This window comes from Topomyia yanbarensis, chromosome 2, assembly GCF_030247195.1.
Source record: "Topomyia yanbarensis strain Yona2022 chromosome 2, ASM3024719v1, whole genome shotgun sequence".
Lineage (NCBI taxonomy): Eukaryota > Metazoa > Arthropoda > Insecta > Diptera > Culicidae > Topomyia > Topomyia yanbarensis.
Window position 1 is genome coordinate 18,893,938 of NC_080671.1, and position 23,403 is coordinate 18,917,340.

The 23,403-nt window shown below is 39.0% G+C and overlaps 1 protein-coding gene across 5 annotated transcripts in view; it reads left to right on the forward strand.

The window, feature by feature from the left end:
• Positions 1–23,403, forward strand: part of LOC131682232 (protein Shroom) — a 764,905-nt gene that overhangs the window by 725,111 nt on the left and 16,391 nt on the right. For 2 of the 5 annotated variants that reach the window (XM_058963577.1, XM_058963579.1), the window contains 3 exons: positions 1,268–2,775; positions 11,331–11,451; positions 11,515–11,668. In XM_058963577.1, coding sequence (XP_058819560.1) covers positions 1,268–2,775; positions 11,331–11,451; positions 11,515–11,668 — 1,783 coding nt within the window. The remainder of the gene's footprint in view (positions 1–1,267; positions 2,776–11,330; positions 11,452–11,514; positions 11,669–23,403) is intronic. The other 3 variants (XM_058963578.1, XM_058963580.1, XM_058963581.1) reach the window with 3 other exon arrangements.

Consider the following 23,403-nt stretch of genomic DNA (forward strand, 5'->3'; position numbering starts at 1 on the left):
TTTTTTGCAAATCGATCAGTATTTCTCGTTTTAAGAAATAAAAAATAATTTCAAATTTCATTGGATTCCTTATTATTATCCCACATTTTGAAGAAATTGAAATTGTAAAGCATAGAAATTTGTAGCTGAATTAAAATATAAAATTGTTGTAAATCGAGAGTTTCGGACGCATTCATTTTGTGCGCGAGATTTTCGAGTGGGTAATTCCCCCCTCGGTTATTTTCGAGTGGGTAGTACTACCCATACTACCCACGTATTCCGCCGGCCCTGGTTACGATATCGCCACTGCGCAAAGTTGGTAAATCGATTGCCTTGTACGCAGCTCACCTGAGTTCAAGTCCCAACCCCGCGCATAGAGTTGTAAATTTTTCTTAAGAGATTTTTCTAACCCAAAGAGGTGAATGGCCTTAGGGTTAAAACCTCTATAATCCAAATAAAAATAAGGTTGTATCCGTAGTTCTATGAAAATATGCGAAATTTTTCGGATTTCTCTGTAGCAGCTCACTTACCGTGTGAGCGTTTCGCTTCAAATCGGAAGTCGATAGTGCAATAATTTTTCGAGGAAAACAAACCTTATCAAATTAATGTAATAACTCCCAAACAGATATTTTTACCACTATTCAAGTAACCTTAAACCATTGTGCGACGATTTCACCAACCTGGTATACCAGACCAGTTTTTTGCGACAGTAGACTGCACAGAATTTTTTTTATATTTGCTACACAAGCCGCCCGCTGGTAACACAGCTTCTCATCCAACCAATTCACCGGATATAGCGATAATCGTTCCGGGAAAATCAGATCAGAAAACTAATAGGCAATCATTCTTCTGAACGTGTTTGCAATGCCCTCAAATACCCGATTCGAAACACTGCTGTCTGCGAAACACGGAAAATCTTCCAAAAATAGAGCGTAGCAGATGCAGCTCTCTACCCGCCAACATATTGGCACGTACAACAAAATGGTTCAAAATGCTTTCTTCCTCTTGCAATGGCGCGCGAATATTGCCGTACCAACCTCAACCTCACCTCACCTCATACTGATTCATCATCGAAACAGGGTGCTTCTGCGAAGAAAAACGTTCATTATTAATCACTGCTGGTGCAGGTCAGACCCCAGTCCAGACACGCTTGGCGGAACATTCGGCTGCTTCTGCTTCTGATCATTTGCGTTTTATTTTTGTGTGTGTGTGATTTTCGTTCTGAATAATAATGATTTGAAATAGTTATTAATGTTTTTTCGTCTTTTATTTTCCCCATTTCTTGCAGGAGTAACTCCAAAGCATCCTACCTACCACGCCAACCACGAGACAAGCTTCACTCGGATCCGGACCACGGTAGCTACAAACTAACACTGACCTCCAATGAGGACTGTATCAACCACAACGACGTTTTCTCGGAAGAAATCATCACCTCGCCGAAATGTAACCTACCGGATGTGCTGCCTCCCGGAGTCAAATACTCCCTCTACTCCAACAATAACAATAATAATAACAATAACAACAACACCAGCGGCAGCTGCAGTCCCGCCAATGGGAAATCAACTGGAAAGCCACCGAAATCACATCCTCTCAGTGCACCAATCATTTCGGCCAGCAGCCTGAAATCAATGTTCAACTTTTCGCCACAACAACCGCAACAAAATCAGGTCACACCTCCGAGTGCTTCCTCACCGGTAACCCCGCCACCGTCCTACAGTGCCGCTACCGGTCAGCAGTCACCGCCGCAGCCAGGAAGCCCCACAAACCAAGCAATCAGCCCCAAATACACCTCCCAGTCCACGTTCGATCTGAAAAAGACGCAAATTCTCGACACGCAATATCTGACTCAGAGCTCGGCCCAGATTGGACTGCCACCAATACCAAATCTACAGCATCATTCACTGGCCGAGCAACCGATCAATAATACCAATTATCTCAATCACCAGCACAGCACCACCAACAATAGCTGCAGCCAGAAAACTGTAAATAATTGTAATGAATTTTCTGAAAAATCCGATAGCTTTGAGCCGACGATCAGCACCACCAGCACATGCACCGTTGAGGCAGTGGAAGCGAACCACAACAACACCAACACCAAGATCAGCGCCGTTCAGTCTTCGGTACGCGATGAATTTTCGGCCAAAGAGGAAGAAACCCCGATCAGTAGTAACCACAGCTCAACCTGTGCGGAAGCAAACCAACCGGAATCACCGAACACGTGCGGCAAGCAGCTATCTTCGAGTAGTTTCGAAGACTCAAATTCGCCCATAGCACTAGAACGTGTCACCAAAGAAATCAACTTGGAACCGGTGGACCGTGCAGTATGTGATTCAGCAAACACGACCGCGACCGCGAAAATAGTTCAACGAACGGAAATTGTCCTCCGAGTAGCGGCGGCTACTACGGAAGCATCCTCGCAAACGGACGACGATCTGGCCACCGGAGATCATCTGCCGCAGCACAACAACCCAGCTTCTCTCCGATCATCCACCTCGCCGAGCCACCTCACGGTGGGCATTGCCGAACTAGTGATAGAACATTATCAACCAACGAGCCACTCGGCGGCGACAGGTTCTTCTGCCGTTTCCGGGGTCAGCAAACATTCGGTCGCCACCTCTACTGCCTGCTCACCGCCAAGCACTCCGACCAGTGGCAAATCCCCGACCGGAGGTTTCTTCGGTAAGGCTTGCACGGCACCGCCTCGGAAGGTGCACCCGGAGGAAATCGACTGTGATAAACTGTCGCATGATCTGATCAGTCAGCTGTCGCCCTCGGACAAACTGCACACCATATTGGGTGAGTGTTTTGTTTGTGTTTGTTAGTGTTGGTTTTAGTTTGAAGTCATAGCGTCTGTCAGAAATTATCCGAAAAATCGCTTGATTATTGATCTTATCTAGAATCACCGGCACGTGCTCGACCTGTTGTCTTATGTAGAGTCCAATTTCATAGTAATCCACTTTCATCTGGATTTTTCGAGTTGAATAACGGATGGAAGGAGCGTTTATCGATGTACTGCTTTTCGGTCATACTTCTGTTACTTGGAAACAAATGCTACTTCTTGATTTCGCATAGCATTGAATATGAAATTAAATTTATTCGTGCACTTTTTTACGCTTGTGCACCATTCATGCAGCTAAGATGGTGCAATCTGAAAACGAAAAATGGGTTATTATAGATTTTTTCTTTCAAGCGACTGAGATTTCATAGCAATTCTCGGATATTTGCCCTCCGAAAAAAATTATAATTGATTCCACATTTTTTTGTGTTTTTACTTTTTTTCCAAGGTTTAGAGTTTACTTGAAGATCAATTAAATCCAATAATGTTCTCTGGATAAATCTAGACCAGAGTTCCATGTAGTAATCATATTTTTACCCGCTATTTTTTTGTTTTCGTAACACGCGTTCGAAATTTTGTTCATTTCTCAGTTAAAAGATCGTTTTGGTATAACTTTGGAATAAAAATATTGACATCATGCTACGTGCACATTACGAGTTATAAATGAAGATTTTCTTGTTGTCAATTAGAAGCTTACTTCGTTTGCAGGAAAAGTCATATATCCTTAGGTTAAAGATTAAAAGTCGGTCAAAGAAAATTACTTTGTAAGAACTAGATTTTTTTAATTTCTTTTTATCTATGTTACTTTAAATTGTTATCATTTGCCTCGTCATGTAAGAACAGGATATATTTTTCCGGTTTTATACTGAAGGTTTTTTTTGAACAACTCTACATTAGGGTGTCCCAAAATGACATCATGTTAAAAAAGTCATCGGGCTCGTTTCTGAAATGAAAGGTTAGGGTATCAGGACCGCTTTCTTCTTCGGAGTGAATTTGTTAAAACGCTCCCTACTAGTGGCGAATTTTGATTTTTTTTGTAAAATGGGCCGATTTTGGGTAAAATTTCAAATTCATGCTTGTTGAAGTGCTCCTGAACCGTTTTTGATTTTTTCAATATTTTTTTAATTTTTCTGGAGATCCAAATGGAGAAGTTTGGTTAGTTAGTTTGTACAAATTGTGGATTATAGAGCGGCAGAGCCTTTAAAACTTGGTAAAAAAGTTTAATTTTTGGTGTATTTCATTAGTTTTTCTTCAAAACTACCTACAAAATTTTAAAAGTATAGAAAACACTTCAAATAGTTGAGCCAAATATAGGGGCGTATTTTTGCTGAAGAAAGTGTATAGCTACGGCTAATCCGATATGAGTCATTTAAGTTTTTGCAAGATCACCTTTTGATATTTTATGCTATTCATAAAAAATAACACTGTTCTACAAAATAAAACAATTTCAGTGTGCTTAGCCCGCATTTTGTTTTTCGCAAAATAGGAGAAAAATGATGCGAAATGGCGTTTCCTGCTTGTCTCTACTACACCAGAAGCGGTTTTTATGAGTATTTGACAATTTTTTAAAATTATTTAGTATATTAATAACCACCTAGTGGAGTTGAAAATCATAAAAATTAAACAAATACTGAATTGATTAACGTATTCAGATTTTGTATATAAAGTCTCATTTCCATGTTAGGTACCTTAGAGTGAAAAAAAATGCAGGAGGGTGGGGTGAATGTTAAAAAACTGATCTTTACGTTTTAGATCACGCAATTCCAAAATAGTCAATTTTGAAGGCTTTGTATTTTCGAAAAAGTTTTACAACAGAATACAGCGCATCTTGTCGTACAATAATTTTGGTGAATAAGCCTCCAAGAAGTAATTATGGAGAATTAACTTTTCAGAAAATAATTAAAGACTTGGCATCATTAGTAAAGATATCATTATTTTTATAATTGATGGTACAACAATTCATCAAATTCTCATTAAGCCCGATCCTGACGCACTAAAGACAAACAGAAAACGCCATTTTTAATAATTTTCCTTCTATTTTCCAAAAAAAGCAATATGTGGTCTTTTTGGAACATTATTATTTTTGATGAATTGCGAAAAATGTCGAAGGTTATATAACAGAAACTTATATAACTCATACCCCATTAGCCGTAGCTATACACTTTCTTCAGAAAAACTACGCTCCTATATTTGGCTCAACTATTTGAAGTATTTCCTATACTTTTAAAATTTTGTAGATACCCAATTTTGAAGGAAAACTAATGAAAACACTAAAAATTATACTTTTCACTAAGTTTTAAAGGCTCTGCCGCTCTATAATCCACAATTTGTATAAACTAACTAACCAAACTTCTCCATTTGAATCTCCAGAAAAATTACAAAAATATTGAAAAAATCTAAGACGGTTCAGGAGCACTTCAACAAGCACGAATTTGAAATTTTACCCAAAATCGGCCCAGTTTACAAAAAATCAAAATTCGCCAGTAGTAGGGAGCGTTTTAACAAATTCACTCCGAAGAACAAAGTGGTGCTGCTATACTAACCTTTCATTTAAGTAGTGAGCCCGCTGACTTTTTTAACATGATGTCATTTTGGGACACCCTACTCTACATCTAAGAGCTCCAGTCCGATTTTTACGCTTGAAGTTTATATCCGATTTTTACATACTAATAGAATTGAAGCGCGTTTTACGAAGTATGTTCTATCTCTTGTAGTTTTTATTTTCTGTCACTCAATTATTGAAACATTTTTAACTCTAGCCTGTAGGTGTCTTACTTACTTCTGCACCAAAGAATTCATAAAAATATCATTGTCTTGTAGCTCTTAAATCTTTTTACAAATTGCTTAGCTAAACGTCTTCATTTTGTTAAAAAATTAGTGATTCTTACTAGTTTTGGAAACCATTTCTCCTAACATCTATGATTGGCTACTACTATTGACGTGTATATTAACTCTTCAGGGACCACCACCTTCGAATAGGTATTCATAAAAATAATTGTCAAAAAGAAATATGGAATTTCCAAACTGATAGCTGAAAAGGATTCAGTGACCCAAAATTAGTTAAAAACTAAATTTTTAGCCATACCCATTTCGGATTAATTTTTTAACCTATTTTGAACCAATTTTTGACTAACTTTGGACCAATTTTGGACCGATGTCTGACCAACTTTTTGACAAATGTTTACCAATTTTGAACCAATCATGAACCAATTTCGAACCAATTTTGGACTAATCCTGGAACAATTTTGGACCATTGTCGAACCAATTATTCGACAAAATTTTGAGGTTTTGAACCAATTCCGGACCAGTTTTTTATCGATTGTCGAACAAATTTTGGACTACGCTTGGACCAGCTTTGGACCAATTGCAAACCAATTTTGGGCCTATTTCGGACCAATATTTGTCCAATTTTAAACCAATGTGAACTGAGATTTGATAAATTTTGGACCAATTTTGGATCAATTTATTGGCCAGATTTGGACCGATTTTTAAACCTATCTCAGTCCAATTTTTTATTAATTGTATACAAGTTTTGGACCAATTTCTGGCCAATGTCGAGCCAATGTCGTCCAATTTTTTTAATTTTCTTGGAGTAATCTCGGACTTACTTCGGACCAATTTTGGATCAATGTCTGGCTAATTTTTTGACCAATTTTAATCTAATTTTAAACCAATGTTGAGCTAACTTCGGTTCAATTTTGATTTAAAATTAATCTTGTCCCAATTTCGCACCAATTTTGAACCAATATCGAGCCAATTTTAGTCTGATTATGAACTAAGTTAGGATCAATTTTGTACCAATTTTTGACCAATTTTGGAAGAATTTTAAATTTATGTCGAGCTAATTTCGGTTCAATTTTGGAATAATCTTGGGTCAATTGTGGAGCAATTTAAGATCAATGGCGGATTAATTTTTGACCAATGTTGGACCTATTTTGAACCAGTTTAGAACCTATTTCGGACCAATTTTGGTCCAATTTTAAACTAATGTCGATCTGATTTCGGTCCAATTTCGAAACAATTTTGGATTAACTTTGGACCAATTTAGGACAGATATTTGATCAATTTTGGATCAATTTTGAACCAATTATGAACTAATATAGGACCAATTTTGGACAAATGTTGGTCCAATCTTGTACCAATGTAGAGCCCATTTCGTTCCAATTTTGGAGTAACCTTGGACCAATTTTGGATCAATATCGAACGAATTTTTGACCAATTTTGGACCATTTTTTGATTACTTTTGGACCAATTTTAAACCAATCTCGAACCAATTTCCGCCAATTTTGCTCAATTTTTTTTACCGATTGTCGAACTAATTTCTGTGGACTAAGCTTAGGACAATTTTTGACTAATTTTGAGTAACTTTTGGACCAATTTTGGTCCAATTTTAAACCAATATCCAGCCAATTACGGTCCAATTTCTAAGTAATCTACGACCAATTTCGGACCAATTTTGGATCAATGTCGGACCAATTTTGAATTTTTGACTAACTTAGGACCAATCTTGGATCCATTTTCTGGTCAGATTTGGACTAATTTGGGACCTATTTTGAAACAATTTAAAGCCCCTGCCGAGCCAATTTCGGTCGGATTTCGGATTAAGCTTGGATTAATTTTGAAACAAAATTTCGATAAATGACGGACCAATTTTTTGACAAATTTTTGACCAATGTTGAATCAATTTTGGAACAATTTTTTACCAATTTCGAGCCAATTCGGTGTATTTTTGAATTAATCTTGGACCAAATCTGAACCAACGTTGAATCAGTTTCGTACCAATTTCGGACCAATTTTTGCCCAATTTTGGACCAACTTCAGATAAATTTTTGTTCCATCTTAAACAGATGTCGAGCCAATTTTAGTCCATTTCTAAACCAATTTCGGTCGAATTTCGGACTAATCTTGGACCAATTTTCGATCAATATCGGATCAATTTTGTACCAATTTTGAATTTTTGACTAATTTTGGATCAATTTTTGATCAATTTTTTGGCCAAATTTGGACCAATCTTGAACCATCGATTTGGGAACTAATTTAAAACAATTTTAAACCACTCCAGCCAATTTCGTTCGAATTTTGCTTTAAAATTGGATCAATTTCGGACCAATTTGAATCAATTTGCCATCAATTTTTTGACCAATTTCGGACCCATTTTGAATCTATTTTTGACCAATTTCGGATCAATGTTGGTCCAATCTTAAACTAATGTCGAGCCATTTTTGTCCAATTTCGGACTAATCTTGGATCGATGTAGGATTTTGGCTCAGTTGTCAACCAATTTTGTACCAATTTTTTAACCAATTTAGAAGTAGTTTTCGTCCAATTTTAAAACATTGTCAAGCAAATTTTGGACCAATCTTGAATCAATTTTGGACCAATTTCGGAATTTTGGATCAAAATCGAACTAATTTTTTGACGAATTATCTACCATTTTTACCACTTTTAAAACAATTTTAAAGCAATTTTCAACCAATTTCGGACTAAGTTTTAACCGATTATCAAACTAATTTCGGTCTGCTTTTGGACTAAGATTAGACCAATTCTGAACCAATTTTGGATCAATTTCGGACCCAATTTTGGTCCCATTTTCAATTTTTGGCTAATTTTGGACCAATTTGGGATAACTTTTGACCAGATTTGGAGCCAATTGTGGTCGAATTATGTATTAAACTAATTTTTCTCCAGTCTGAAACCAATGTCGAGCCAATTTTGGACCAATTTAGAGTAAATTTTAGATCAATGTCGGACTAATTTCTTGACCAATTTTGAACCAATTTCGGACCAATTTTAGTTCAATTTTAAACCAATATCAGGCCAATTTCAGTCCAATTTTTGATTAATTTTGGAATAATTTTGGATCAATGTCAGACCAATTTTTTTCGGCAAATTTTGAACCAATTTTGAATTAATTTTGCACCAATTTTGAGTCAAGTTTCGGCCTGTTTTGGAACAATTTTAAACGAATTTGGAGCCATATTCGGTCCAATTTTGAACTAATCTTGGACCAAATCTGAACCAATTTTGCATCTGTTTCGCACCAATTTCGAACCAGTTTTGGTCCAATTTTAAACCAGCGTCGAACCAATTTCGGTCCAATGTTGAACTTATTTTGGACTAATTTTGGACCAATCTTGAACTAATTTCTCACCAATTTTGAATCAATTTCAGTCCAGTTTAAACCAATATCGAGCCAATTTCGGATTGATTTTTCCCCTAATTTTGAACCAAATTTACACCATTTTTAGGCTTATTTAGCAATAATTTGGGACTAGATTGCATTATTCGTTTGCACCCCATCACCGTGTCCGTCTGCCTCTACCACAATAGATAAAAAACTGGTCGCAATGGTTAATGTACCCAACAAAGAAAAAAAATCCGTCTGCCTTTATTATTCCTCTGCCGTACGATCCTCTCCTGACTCTCCGGTATATATGGGAATCTGTCGTCGGTTGCGCGCATCTTCGGGCTGATTCGTGTGCTGCTCTCGTCGTTTACTACTCCGCCGTTTAGATGTCCGTCATAACACTACTTCCACTTATCGATCACACGGCACAATTGAACTAAGGGACCTCTATCATTTAGGCCAAGTTTAAGTGGGCAAAATACTGAGAATATAGGAGAATATTTTTTAAAATAAACATAAAAGGGTCGCTCCTTTCTGCAGTTTGTGGTGTTTAAGTATATGTTTACACACTTTTGGAATTTTATGCAGATTTGGCTTCAAGACGGCTCGAATTTTTTCGCATGGGAGAAGTTGTTGTTTAAAAGTACAAAAATTACAAAAAACAACATTTTTGGTTCTGTGCCAGTTTAAGCCGGTCCGGGTTTACTGGAAGATGCTTAATCTGATCATAGGAGTGTGTCGTCTTCGCGACACCTCAAGAAAACCGAATGTGGAGGAGTTTTGTTTTAATAAATTTGTGCGTTGGTGGTCCCAAATATGGCAAAAAGTTGAACCATTTTGCCACATCCGCAGATCGCTTTCCAAACACAGATTTGTTTGTCGCTACGGTTCAGTTCCTTACAGACTTTGTATACATGTAAACCAAAATACTGGTATCAATGTTTTCGCTAAAATTAAATTGAAAATCGAATCTAAATTTTGCAGCGATGCTTAAATTAGTTCAATGTCGTCCTGGTCTTGCCGTGCCGGGTTTTCTGCTACCAGTATAGCTCCGCTTGATTGTATGAAGCTCTTTGAACGTTCTGATCACTTCATATCACATTGCATGTCTTCGGCAAATTTTTCCAAAATGTTTTGTTCTACAACTTCATTGAAGACAGTCAAGCTCTATCTCGAACCATTAAAAAGTTCAATTTTTGATCTTGCTAAAATAAGAACCACTCTAGCTGCACAAATCCTTTTAAGGCACTAATCCTCTTAAGGCACAAATCCCCGACTACATACGGGGAACGTGCCATTTAAGCCAATATATTCTGATTTTCCTTCTGAGCTGCTATTTAAACTAAATGAAGAACCTTGCAAAGTACGCTAACTTTCCTAAATATATTGTAAGGCCAAGTCATTTGGTTTTATTAAAGAGTTAAAATTACTGCTAAACTCACATTCTGGACCACTGCAGACTAGGTTAGAAAGAAAAAAAATGCAAGACTCTAGCACTTTGCGCAGGCAATTTTTTGAAATTCTGTGTTCAGCAAAGTATCTTGGTTTCATCTACGCCTTCTTTTGGTGCTGTAAATTATTTTCAATTTTCACTACATAAGTGGCGCTGTTATACTAACTTTATTATTTTGTATTTTAGGGGTTTGGAGTCATCGACAAAGTTTTAGAACGTTTTAAACGTTGTGTATTTGGAGTAACACTTTTCCCTAAAATCAAGTGCTCTATTTCCAAACGATCTACCATTTATTCACTTACTTTCGAAAGAATCTATTGCTATGAAATTGTTTTCCGTTTCGAAAAATCATGTTTTCCCCGAGAAACATCATGTGGATAAATGAGAATAAATCTTCCACTTATGTGGTAGGTATGTTCAATACCAACCTCCAAAATCACACCTCGAAAATAAAAGATTAACTCGCTGAAAACGTTTTACGATGATTTTTACGCACACGGCACTGCTTGTTAATTGAATTCGTTCCACTTTTAACAAAACGAATTAATTTTCACCCAATTTTAATCATCTGTGTATAATCTCAGCTCAGCGGTAGGTCAATTTGAAGAGGCCCTCATTTTATTTCGCCAGTAAAGCAAGGCAATGAAGTCAGTGTGGCGTGAACATAACATTACTTTTGGTTCTGTGCTCAGACTTGCTAGAAATGCCATAAAAACCGTGGTCAGGTTGCATTGACCAGTAGACGGCTGATTTTCAAACATCATCATTATAAAGTAGATACGCATGTTTCATTCCCTCAGCAAATACCCTACATTGCTAGTTTATTTCAATAGTATTGCTAACCTATCCCTTTTTATTGCTTTTGTTTTCGACCCGTATATCATCACCGCTCGCATACCATCCTGCTATTGCTACACCCCCGAAACAACCACCAGCTCCCAAGACGTTCAAATCATCCTCCGACTATGTATCCGATCTGTTCAACATTCAAATAGCGCCCCGGCCGATGAAGAAGGATGCCTCGACGGCGACACCGGAAGCGAGTCCGCAGAAAAGGTGAGATCCTCATGCACCGTTGTACGCCGTAGGGTGCAGACACACTTCTAACGATCTAATCAGTTCTCCCATGTTGCATCATTTTAGCCCGCTGGACATACTGACCACCAGTTCCACCTACTTCCAAGTGTCCGAACCAAAGGCGAAACTGATGACGCGATACAGTCGCGAAATGACGCTGATTAACGGAGACTGCTGTGATTTGACCAAGAAGAAGGTAAGTTTTAGAGTGTGAATTTATTAGGTTTAACCTTCGAAAGTCGCGTAATGCATCATGTTCTTAAATTCAGGCGAAATCGTAAAAAAATAACGAAAAATCACGAAAATGAGATAGCAACATATGTTGAGGTTTATTGCATATTTCAAAACACGTTAGTCGTGAAAATTGATTTTAGTGGCATGCGAAAACCTCTTTACCTCTCCTCTCCGCCGGCTCCGTGTTGTTATCAATGCAAAAAATAGATGAAATGCGTTATCAAGAATTGCAATATTAATCTTCATACGTTAATCGGGAATGAAAAATTGGAAAAGGATTCTATGCTACAGCTCTACCTAACGAGAATAATTTGGGTGAAAACCAATTGATCTAAAACACTATTGCACTGTAAACTTATAACTGAATTAGTTATAGAATTTTCATTTCAATTTCGTCTCATCAGAATCCGACACTAACTTAGAGCCGGATATTCAAGAGGTATAGAAAAAAATTTATTTATAGTGATAGGGCTGCAATATATGCAATTTTGCCAGTTGGATAGTAAGAGCGTATTTTTGTATGTATGTATTTAACAATTCACGTCCATCTGACAATGAGTCTTAATGAACTAAATTACAAATAATTAACCTAAAGTGATAACAAACGATTTCTAAACTGTGCAGAACTAATGACGAAGTCGAAGATGTCGGTAAAATCGTTGAAGCGACGGACCATTGATAGTATCGGGCTGTTGGCAGCGTAGTTAGTGTTACGCATTTCAATCTGCAGCAGTGTTCGAGGACGAGTGCGTAGAGGTTAATTTGTGATAGGAGATCGGGAACATCATATTCGGCGAGAAGAAGCTTAGATACGAAGGTAGCTTGCGACGCGTGTCTACGATCTTCTAAAGTGTGCAGTCCTAGTAATCGACAACGGTCTTCGTATGGCGGCAAGTTCAGCGGATCATTCCAAGGCAATTGACGTAATGCATATCTTATGAATCTTAGCTGGACGGCTTCAATTCTTTAGCTCCAAGTTGCATGGTAGGGGCACCAGACGACGTTTGCGAATTCCAACCGTGAGCGCACCAGCGAACAATACAACGCTTTGAAGTACAAAGGGAATTCGTTGGATATTTTGAACATAAAACCTAGTTGACGATTACCTTTGTCAATGATCGCTGAGAAGTGATGGGTGTACGTTAGCCTTTCATCAAGGATGATGCCCAAATCTTTTACATGATCAACACGTTGCAGCTGAGTTCCAGCGATGTTGTAGTTGAAACTAAACATGTTCCTCGTTCGATGAAAGCTGACAACAAAGCATTTAGCAACACTAAGAACCATCATGTTTCTTTTACACCAACTATAAAAAGTATCGAGATACTGTAGCTCACGGCAATCGGCTTCTTTCCTTATAATTAGAAATATTTTCAAGTCGTCGGCGAAGAACAGTTTCCCTCTACGCATTAAGACGAAAGCCACATCATTCACGAACAGTGAAAACAGTAGCGGACCAAGTGTACTACCTTGAGGAACTCCAGAATGGTTGGAAAAGGACTCAGATTCATTGTCACCAATTTGAACAACGACTTTACGGTGAACAAGGTATGATCGAAGCCAACGGCAGAATCGGGCAGTGCATCCAAGTTTATCAAGCTTCGTTAGCAGTATCTCATGATTAACAGTGTCGAAAGCAGCCTTAAGATTTATGTAAATCGTGTCCACCTGCAGTTGTTTGGACATACAAAAGGATGTGAAGGAGACCAGGTTCGTCTCCACCGCTCGACCGGGAAAGAATCCGTGCTGACAAGTGCTTATGTAATGTTTACTAGCAGAGAACAGCACCTCGTTGATAAGCGATTCGAAAAAAATTGACTCGACTCTCAGCGAAGTGATTCCACGGTAGTTCTCGATGTTGCTTTTGTCACCTTTCTGGTGTATCGGAAACATGACTGAACACTCCCAATCATCGGGGATTTTTTGCTGCTGAAGTGACACATTGAAAAGGTGCGTCAGTGGAATCGCTAAAATATCCGAACATTTTTTCAGAACAGCTGAAGGCAGTGCACTTAGTCCTGGAGCATACAACGATTTCGTTTTTTGTATTGCAGAGAGAACCGATTGTTCTGCATTGGTGAATACATCCATATCCACCGCACCAACGGGAACATCACGGGACGCGTTGTCGAGCTCGATGGCAGTTGGCGCATCAGTAGTGATAACACTCGAGAAGTAACTGGCAAATAGGGAACACTTTGTCGCCGTCGTAGTCGCTACTTCGCCATTGTAGACCATCCTAGACGGAAGATCCGTTTCCTTCCTCTTCGTATTAACAAAAGTCCAGCAGCCCTTCGGATTTCGTCGTAAGTTTTGTTGGATGCGGTTCACATATCCTTTGTACAGCAATTTTTTATAACAGCGGTACTCATTACTGGCTATTGCGAAAAAGCGCTTGAGAATAGGGCATCGTCGATTTGTGTACGCACGTAGAGCTTTGGCACGGGTGCGTTTCAGATTCCGAAGCATTGCGTTCGACCAGGGAGGCTTCCTGTGAGATTGATAATTTGGAACAGATTTTTCAACACAGTCAAGGAGTAACCGATTATAGAGATCAACTGCAACATCTACATAGATTCTACATCCACTTGATCAAGTAGTACACTCCAGTCAATCAGCAACAGTGAGCGGCGTAGAGCTACTAGATCAGTTTTGCGAAAATTACGACGATTCACAGCTAAAGCTTCTTCATATAGTGGTGAACTAATGGTGGAAATGGATATTTCTAAAGCGGGATGATAGTTATCCAAAGGCACTGGAAGCTTCACTCACAGAACACTCAGGCAAAGCATTCTCATTAATGAAGACAAGGTCAAGAAAACGAGATTGATGGTTGGAAACCGTACTTACTTGACTTAGTCCGTGAAAAGCCATCCCGTACAGAAGTAAGCGGCTGGCAGGATTTGTTGTCAACGATTACGAGTTAGGGTAAGCGTACCCACGTCCAGAAGAAACCCACATAAGTCCTGGTTGGTTGAAATCGCCAAGGACTATCATCACATCGTTTGTATATGCCTGAGAAGAAGCGCGCTCTATGGAGTCTAGGTGGAACTGCGTAATAGAACAATCAAGTCGTTTTTCAAGAGGAATGTAAACAGCTCCAATAAAGTAGTTCTTCGTTTGCGTAGTAATCTTCGTCCGAACTGCTTCAATGCTTGATGAACTACCCACACCAAACTCACAGGAGGCAAGTGCGGAAGAAACAGTAATTAAAACTCCTCCGCCGTGACCATGGATACTGTTACGAGTACCTCGATCCGCACGATAAACCGCGTAAGAATCCCCGAAGAGCTGCATCGATGTAATACGATCATCAAGCCAAGTTTCCGTTAGAACGAAAATATCGTAGTCGCCGTCAAGAGCAGCCAAGTACAAGTCCTCGATTTTCGTCCTGAGCCCTCTGACGTTTTGGTAATACAACCACAAACCATCGACGCCATGTGCCAAGCGTCCCGACAAATTGCAAGGACGTGATGTACCCGATGGCAAGCTGGAAACCAGAAGGTTTTCAGGAATCAGATCGTCATTTAAAGCAAAATACTCGCCTAAGAAGGGAGTTGGGAAGACCCCCTCACGACCTCCGAACGCAGGGCCGGGACGACTAAGCTGGTCGCTGGCTGGTAGCACGACTGCGTCGGAGCGCTCGGGGGCTTCCGTAGTGCGGCATAACAGGCGTCCCGGTTTTATCGCAATACCAATACCAATAGTTTAATTTGTAAAATTCTATTTTAGCGTGTTTCTTAGTCACTTTCACATAAAAACATTTATAACCTTAATGCTTTGAAAGAGAAAAACTCGCATTTATTCATATAAACTGCATTTTTATAGGCCAATATTGAAAAATATGTAAATGGTTTTAAATACTAACCCAGACCTGCTAAAGACGAACCAAAAACCATTTTGTTACCATTTCCGATTTCACGATAAATTATATACAAAATCAACCTGCTCAAACTAGTGTTTTGTCGTAGTGCGCATGCGATTGAGAATTTGGTAGTATTTTTGCTTCAACGCGCTGTTTCTGAAGGTCGGTTTAAATATATTGACGTTTTAAGTATGTTTTTGCTTTAAGTGTCGGAGGAACACGATGATATAAGAAATTTTCAAATTAAAATACGTGTAAATAACTTCTAATTTTAAATTAGAAAAAAAATAGATATTTGGTAGTGTCGTCACCCGCCACTCGTGCAACTTAGTTGATTGCACACATCCAGCGATCTTATTCGCTGCCGCAACACGCCTATTTATCTCGGGGCTAATATCGTTATCACATGTCACTAATATTCCAAGATGTACGTATTCGTCGAAAATTATTGATTCCACTTCGGAACCGACAGTTCGAACTGCCTCTCTTTTTATCAGCTACCATGTACATACATGTACGACAACAATACGTTTAAAGTCAGTTCGATTCTCGCAATCTTCCTTTTCAAATACTCAAACGGTTCTTCCACTGGTCTGCAATCGACTAAGTCATTAGTAGAACAAATTATTAAATGCAACACTCTACCTCAATCCATCTAACGTCATGAACAAGTCTGATGTCTCTCCGGCTATTCTAAAGCTTGATTTCGATCAATCTAGCGTGATACGAACCAATTTAATCAGTCTTGTTGGATAGCCATTTTCAAACATTATTTTCCACAGTTCGTTTCGTTCCACAGAATCGTACGCCACCTTGAAATCCATAATCAGATAGTGAGCCTGCAAGTTGTATTTCCGGAATTTCGCTAGGATTTGTCGTAGTCGAGCTTAGGCAGCATTACTACTATTCGCTCAAGTCTACCAACATGTCTCCTGGCAAAGACAGACTTGTCCCTCTTTACCGTGAGAACCGACCTGTTGGTAGACTTGAGCGATTCGTGGTAATGTTGCGTAAGCTCGACTCCTACCAGCAGAAGACAAAAGATTACTTCATAAAGTTTTAAGCCTGTTTCTAATAACACTGCCACTAACTTCTATGTTTCCGATCTGTACATTTAACACCCTTGCTCTCACTCGAGTACTATAGCCCTAAATTTTCACAACTTTCCCTACTCAGTAATCTCTAGCTAATTGAATGTCGTATAAAAGTTAAAAAGAAACTGCGGCTACATATTATTCGAAATAAAAAGGAAAAAAGGAGCCCAGAAAGCTGCCGGAAGTCTTGTCATCCATGGCGCGACAATGTAGTTTCTTCAAAAGTAGAGTGCAGAGCTTCAATACACGCGATCTTCACTTCTTGGATTCTATCGTTCTTCGCAACTCAGCGTCTATTAAACTTTAATTTTATTATGCTCTTGAAAACTTCGACTATCCGCTTCACACAATACGGAGATCTATTTTGACCGCTTTTTCCTTCCTATTAACGGTCAAAACGTTCATTGTATCATTTCAAACGCGACCTACCGTAGATTGGACCATTCCCAGTTTCCTACTCTTGACACGGTGGGAGAGATCCGAATTTTCTATGCGCGTGCCCAAAATTTGTTTACTATTGCAAAAATTGCAAGTAAAACTATCACATTGTAAACAATGCACGTTGAACTGAATCCACCCAAAATTTCAATAGAAAATACCCAATAGAATAAAGTTAAAGGAATGAATTTGAAACTGATGCAATTTGATTCCGTACACCCCTTATTTCGCACCACTTGGCTTTGAACCAGAGGCGGATCCAGGGGGAGAGTCTTGGGGATCCGGACCCTCTCCGAATTTTTTTAACATGTTGAGAGTTTTTAAAATAGTTTCCATTTTAATTCGTTTTAAACTCACCAAAACCACCACCACCAAAACTGATTTTTATCAAATAAGGCCATTACTTATTACGAACTGTACAATGAACATTTCAAAATCGCAATTTTTAACCCTCTCCGAAATTTTTTTCTGGATCCGCTCCTGTTTCGAACCAAGCGTGTGAGATAATGGAAATATTAATTTGGCTTAAATGATGTACAATAATATCAAAACAGTTTCTTCATTAGTTATGAATATATTTGCTCAGAACTATCAACTAAATCTAACTTTTGGTTAAAATTTAATTAGCTTCTAGAAAAGTATCCCCTCGTTCACATAGTGAACCGAAACAGGGCCGACATTATGGAACCATTTTGAATCGACTTTTTCATACAAGCTTGCTTACAATAAACCTTTCGTCTCGAGATACGCCCCGCTCAGACGTGCCTGGCAGGATTCCCCCCAGATAGCCGGCAGCGAAATAAAAACTCTGGCAGAATTTCTGGGGGTCTGGCTGGCGGAGCGCTGCCCAGCCGGCCGGCTCAAATGCAACAACCGTTTCTGGCAGAATTTTTCACCTTACGGTTATTAACGGTTTTTTCTGCCGGATTTCTGCCAGACACGCACCGGCAGGACCGGTTTTGTGCCGCTTCAGGTTTTGCTTGTATTTTTTCTTAATTTTTTTAAATTTTATGTAAATTTATAATAAAAACATGTCTGGAGACATGAAATTCATATTACTTACCTTGTTTGAAACCAAAATCTTTGTTTCTTCTTATTTTTTCATCTGCCAAAACTATCCTTCTTAGGAAAATATAAATATGGCGAAAATGAAACAACGATAAACAAAACAGAACCGGTGAGGCGAATCTGCCTGCCATAACTGGAAGGAGTATAACTGAATTCTGGCAGCGCCATTTTGATAATTTTGACAGCTGCCGGAATCCTGACGGATTTTTGCTGGCTGCCCGTTTTTCTTCCAAGCGGGGCAATGTGACCCCAGGACGCAACGATGCCTAGCAAAACCACAAATACGAGCGGCCAACATCTTTCTAAGAATTTCAATGAAATATTTTTCAGGATTTTCGTCAAATCTTCCTCAGTATTTTGACGTTGTCCTTCAAGGATTCCAATAGTATTCTGAACAGCATTGAATTAGAATCCTGAGTAAGACAAAAACTGAGAAGGATCCCAATGGATGTCCTCAAACTCCTTAGAAGATTGCATCACGATCCTAGGAGTATATCAGAAACCGACTTCAGGGTGTTAACAGATATTTTATATGTCAAAAGAGATCGTAGTCTGTTTAACACAGGTTACACACTTGATTCAGCTCGTTAAACTCCATATAGCCGTGTGATCAGCAAAATATGGAAATTCAGCTCAGCAAGGTGAAATTTATTTACTGCTTGTCAGCGAAATGTTTTGCGAATTTCAGCTAACAAACTTTCTTCTTACTGAAATCTCGGAAATCAAATTCGCAGCTGATCTCTCAACTGTCCAATTCTTACTGAAAGATGCAACAAAGCTGCGATTCGGCAGAAGAATAAGTTATTGTTATTGTTTATTAAGTCGAGGGTCATTCGCCTTCATGGAAAATCATATACATTTCAAAGATACAATTCAATTTCCAATTCTTGGAAGATAAAACGGAATCGAATATTATTGCTGTCGTGTTTCCTGGGCGCACTGCTCTCCGCTTCTTGTGTTAATTTTCTTTTGTCGGTGGTAAGTAATGGTCAGGTTTACCATCTGCTGCTTGCTGATCGTTCCGTCTGCATTCTTCCTCGGTCGTATTTGCGTCCATGTCGTCGTCGCTAGAGCAGCTTTGATATTCGTTGGTAGATGTTTAGTGTACGTTGTTTATTATTTTTGCCTTTCTCACTAGAAAGGTATTGCAATTGCTCTGAAAATCGACCGTTTAACGGAGGCCCGGAGGGCCGAGTGACATATACCATTCGATTCAGTTCGGCGAGTTCGGCAAATGTCTGTGTGTATGTATGTATGTATGTATGTATGTATGTATGTATGTATGTATGTATGTATGTATGTATGTATGTATGTATGTATGTATGTATGTATGTATGTATGTATGTATGTATGTATGTATGTGCATCTGTGTGTGTATGTGACCAAAAATGTCACTCATTTTTCTCAGAGATGGCTGAACCAATTTTGACAAGCATAGTCTCAAACGAAAGGTACAACGTTCCCATAGCTTGCTATTGAATTTCTAATGGATCTGACTTTCGTTTCCGGAATTACAGGGTGATGAGTACGATCACGCAGAAAATGTCGATTTTAATAAATTCTGCAATGAATGTATAAAGATGAAATTTTTTCCAAAATGTAACCACAACTACTTCGATTTGTAGTATTAGGTCACTAACAGCCATTCAACATCTCTTTAGCCACATTGGCTACCATAATCGGTTCCGGAAGCCCCGGCAGAAGTATATAAATTCAGAATAACCGATTCAGCCAAACTTAGTCTCAAATGAAAGGTGTTGCGGCCTCGGCTATTAAATTTAATCCCGATCCGACTTTCGGTTCCGGAGTTACGGGTTGCGGCGTGCGATCACATAGCAAATTGCGATTCAAACCGATACTTCGATGAGAGCAAAAAAGGTAATAATTTTGCGAAAATGTCTCTCAAACAACTTAAATTTGCAGTTCTAGGTCACCGACGGCCAACCAAACTATCGTTGACTAGATTGACCACCATAGACGGTTCCGGAAGTGCCCAGAAAAAGCGGCCATCTTTCAAAATTAACGAACTCACATAATGGAGTTCGTTAATCTTGAAAGATGGAAATGGTTGGGCCGATTTTCACAAACTTAGTCCCAAATGATAGCTATAATATCCCCACAGGTGTCCATAAAATTTCGTACGGATCCCTTATATGGTTCCGGAAATATAGACTGAACCGTCCGGTCACATATGAAATTCCCATATAAGCCGGAACTCAAATTTTTTTTCATAGGCGGGAAGCCATGAAATTTTAGAAATCTAATTCGTAGTTTTGATGCCAAACATCTTTAAAATGCATGAAACGTCGAGATTTTATGTTATCTCGAATTTTTTTTTACGAAAATCGACTTTTTGGGACTTTGCCGATTTCGCACCTTTTTGCCTTTCTCAAAAGGCAAGGTATCTCAATTCAATATTACCGTGGCTGTTTTTTCTTTTGCAAAATTTTTGAACTCGGATAATGATTTCTTTTCTTGTATATAGTTGTCAAGTCATGTATAATAAAATTGTAATGTATACATTTGAAAGCTTTTAATAAATATAAGCAACTTCAATGCTTCCAGCCGCTGTGCGTAGTCTTGGACAACCCCGGCGTCCCGAAGTTGCGCGATGTTGGGCATTGGCGTCCGTCTACGACGAGTGTTGTACACCGTTGAAAGTTTCGAGTGCATGCATACAGCAACTAGGCAATGGTCCGAATCTATATTGGTACTGCGGTAGGTACGAACGTTGGTGATATCAGAGAAGAATCGCCCGTCGATTAGAACGTGATCGATTTGGTTTTCGGTGCATTGGTCAGGTGATCTACGAGTGGCTTTGTGGATATATTTGCGGGGGAAGAAAGTACTTCGGACTATCATGCTATGGGAGGCTGCGAAGTTCACACATCGTTGGCCGTTGTCATTCGATACGGTATGCAAGCTGTTTGGCCTGATTACCGGTCTAAACATTACCTCCAGTCCTACCTGAGCGTTCATATCACCGATGACGATTTTCACGTCCCGTTGCGAACAGCCGTCGTACACCTCCTCCAGCTTCGCATAGAACGCTTCCTTCTCGTCGTCGGGTCTCCCATCGTGTGGGCAGTGTACGTTGATGATGCTGTAGCTGGAGAAACGGCCTTTGATCATCAACTTACACATCCTTGCGTTGATCGGAGTCCATCCAATCACGCGTTGACGCATCCTACCCAGCACTACAAAGCCGGTTCCCAACTCGTTGGTGGTGCCACAGGTCTGGTAGAAAGTAGCCGCTCGAGGCCCGCTTTTCCATACCTTTTGTCCTGTTAAGCAAAGTTCCTACAGTGGTACGACTTCAAAGTTGCGTGGTTGGAGTTCGTCGTAGATCATCCTGTCGAAAGCTGGAAAGCAGAGTGACCTGCAGTTCTGTAGCGTAGGTCTTTGCCGATTGTTCCGATTCGTATTTTCTTCTGCATTGTTCTTAACAGTTAGTTTTCCAGGGCGGCTTGTTGGGCCTTCTCCAACCCCCTGTCTCACCGGAGGACCATCGTGTCAGCTCTGTTTAGAGTCCCACGCTGACAGAAGGACGATACATCAGCCGCTCCTAACATGGAGAACAGACGCTGTTTTGAGCCGCCCCTAACATGGGGAACAGACGCTCGGATGAACTCACCCTCCGAAAAGAGGAGCCCCTCTTCCCTGGTAGCATCCGACCATGGTTCAACACTGTGTTCAGTACAGAAAATTCGAATAGATGTTTTCGGTTCGAGGCCCTTGTGAAAGTTTCACAGCGCTAGCAAAACGCACATGTCAAAAATGGCGGGTGGCCCACAACCGGGTACACTTCCCTACATTACCAGAGATCAGATTGTTTTAAGAATTAAAACAATTGTTTTAATATTTACAGCTTTATCGAAATTCGAATTTCATTAGCTATAGTTATTAAACTTATATAGAAGAGCTAGGTGGTTACGAAGTCGATTTCCTCAAAGTTACTTGTTTTTATGAGTAGTATTAATTAAAGCAAATATTAATTTTTAAATGGTGAAAGCTAGAATACGGGTGTGGTCAGAAGAACGGTTTAAAAAGTTTGTAGAAGACACCGCATTTCTAACTTTCTGGAAATTTTTTTATTGGCACCATCTATACGGTGGAGTATGGAGCATACGCTTGCGGGTAGACAAATTAGCCATCTTATGTACTGAAATTCTTCTTCTGAAAGTGTAATTCACCTGATGCAGTGACCTCCACTCAAGCAGTAAGCGATATATTTTTCTGATTTTGATTTTGATTTGATTTGGCCAAGAACAATTTTAGTAACTAACGTCAAATATCTTGAGTAATATAAATATTTCCAATTTTCTTAACATTTTAAGTTATCATTGCCATGCGATGGTAATATAACACTGATTATAACAACTTTGTTATAAAAAGGAATTGACTTTAAAAAAAATAGACAAAAAGGTGCAAATTTCAAATTGTGACCTTTTGATATTAACGATGTTAAAGGAAAAATGTTTTATAACAGTAATTATTAGAATTGTAAGTTACAGTTTTCAGCGTAATCACTGATATCTTATAATTTGGGTGAAACTTGTTGAATGGTTCAATAATAACAAGACTTGAGCATGGCTCGACACCAACATATGGAAGAGAACACATCGTGTCAACGTGACGTTTATGCGAATGACTTTGAGATTTTTTAAATTGATGAAATTTATCCTGGGAAACTACGGAATACTTTGCTTCTTGAAGAAAGCTTTTATGCTTGATTGCAGGATGAATGTCGTAGTGCAATGCACCAAAGTTATAAAAATAGGGAATACGTGAGGTACTCTCATATATTCACTTAATTGATTGAATGGAAAAAAATTAAGGAGACACCCTTGAGACAATTTCAATTTATTGGTTCTTCCTCTGTTTTCACCCTTCTTTCCTTTCACCATTCATATATTCTATAACGATCATGAAAAAATAACGAGAAACGATGCTTCACTACATGTTCAATCATCGAAACGAATCGTTGCTCTCTAATGCCACCTTCTCACGAGCAACTTGAAGATGTCTGCGAACAAGTCGACTACTGCATATTGAACTTACTAACTTAAATATGTAATCAGTCGAAACATTTAAGTCGCCTTCCGGAATTGTATATTGGTGTCCCTTTGCTTCCACGACACGGTGTGTGCATACTTATCTGGAAACCAATTTGGCAATTGTAGACAGCGGCTAAAATGCTGCTACTAGTTGCAGCATGAACGGAGTAGCTTG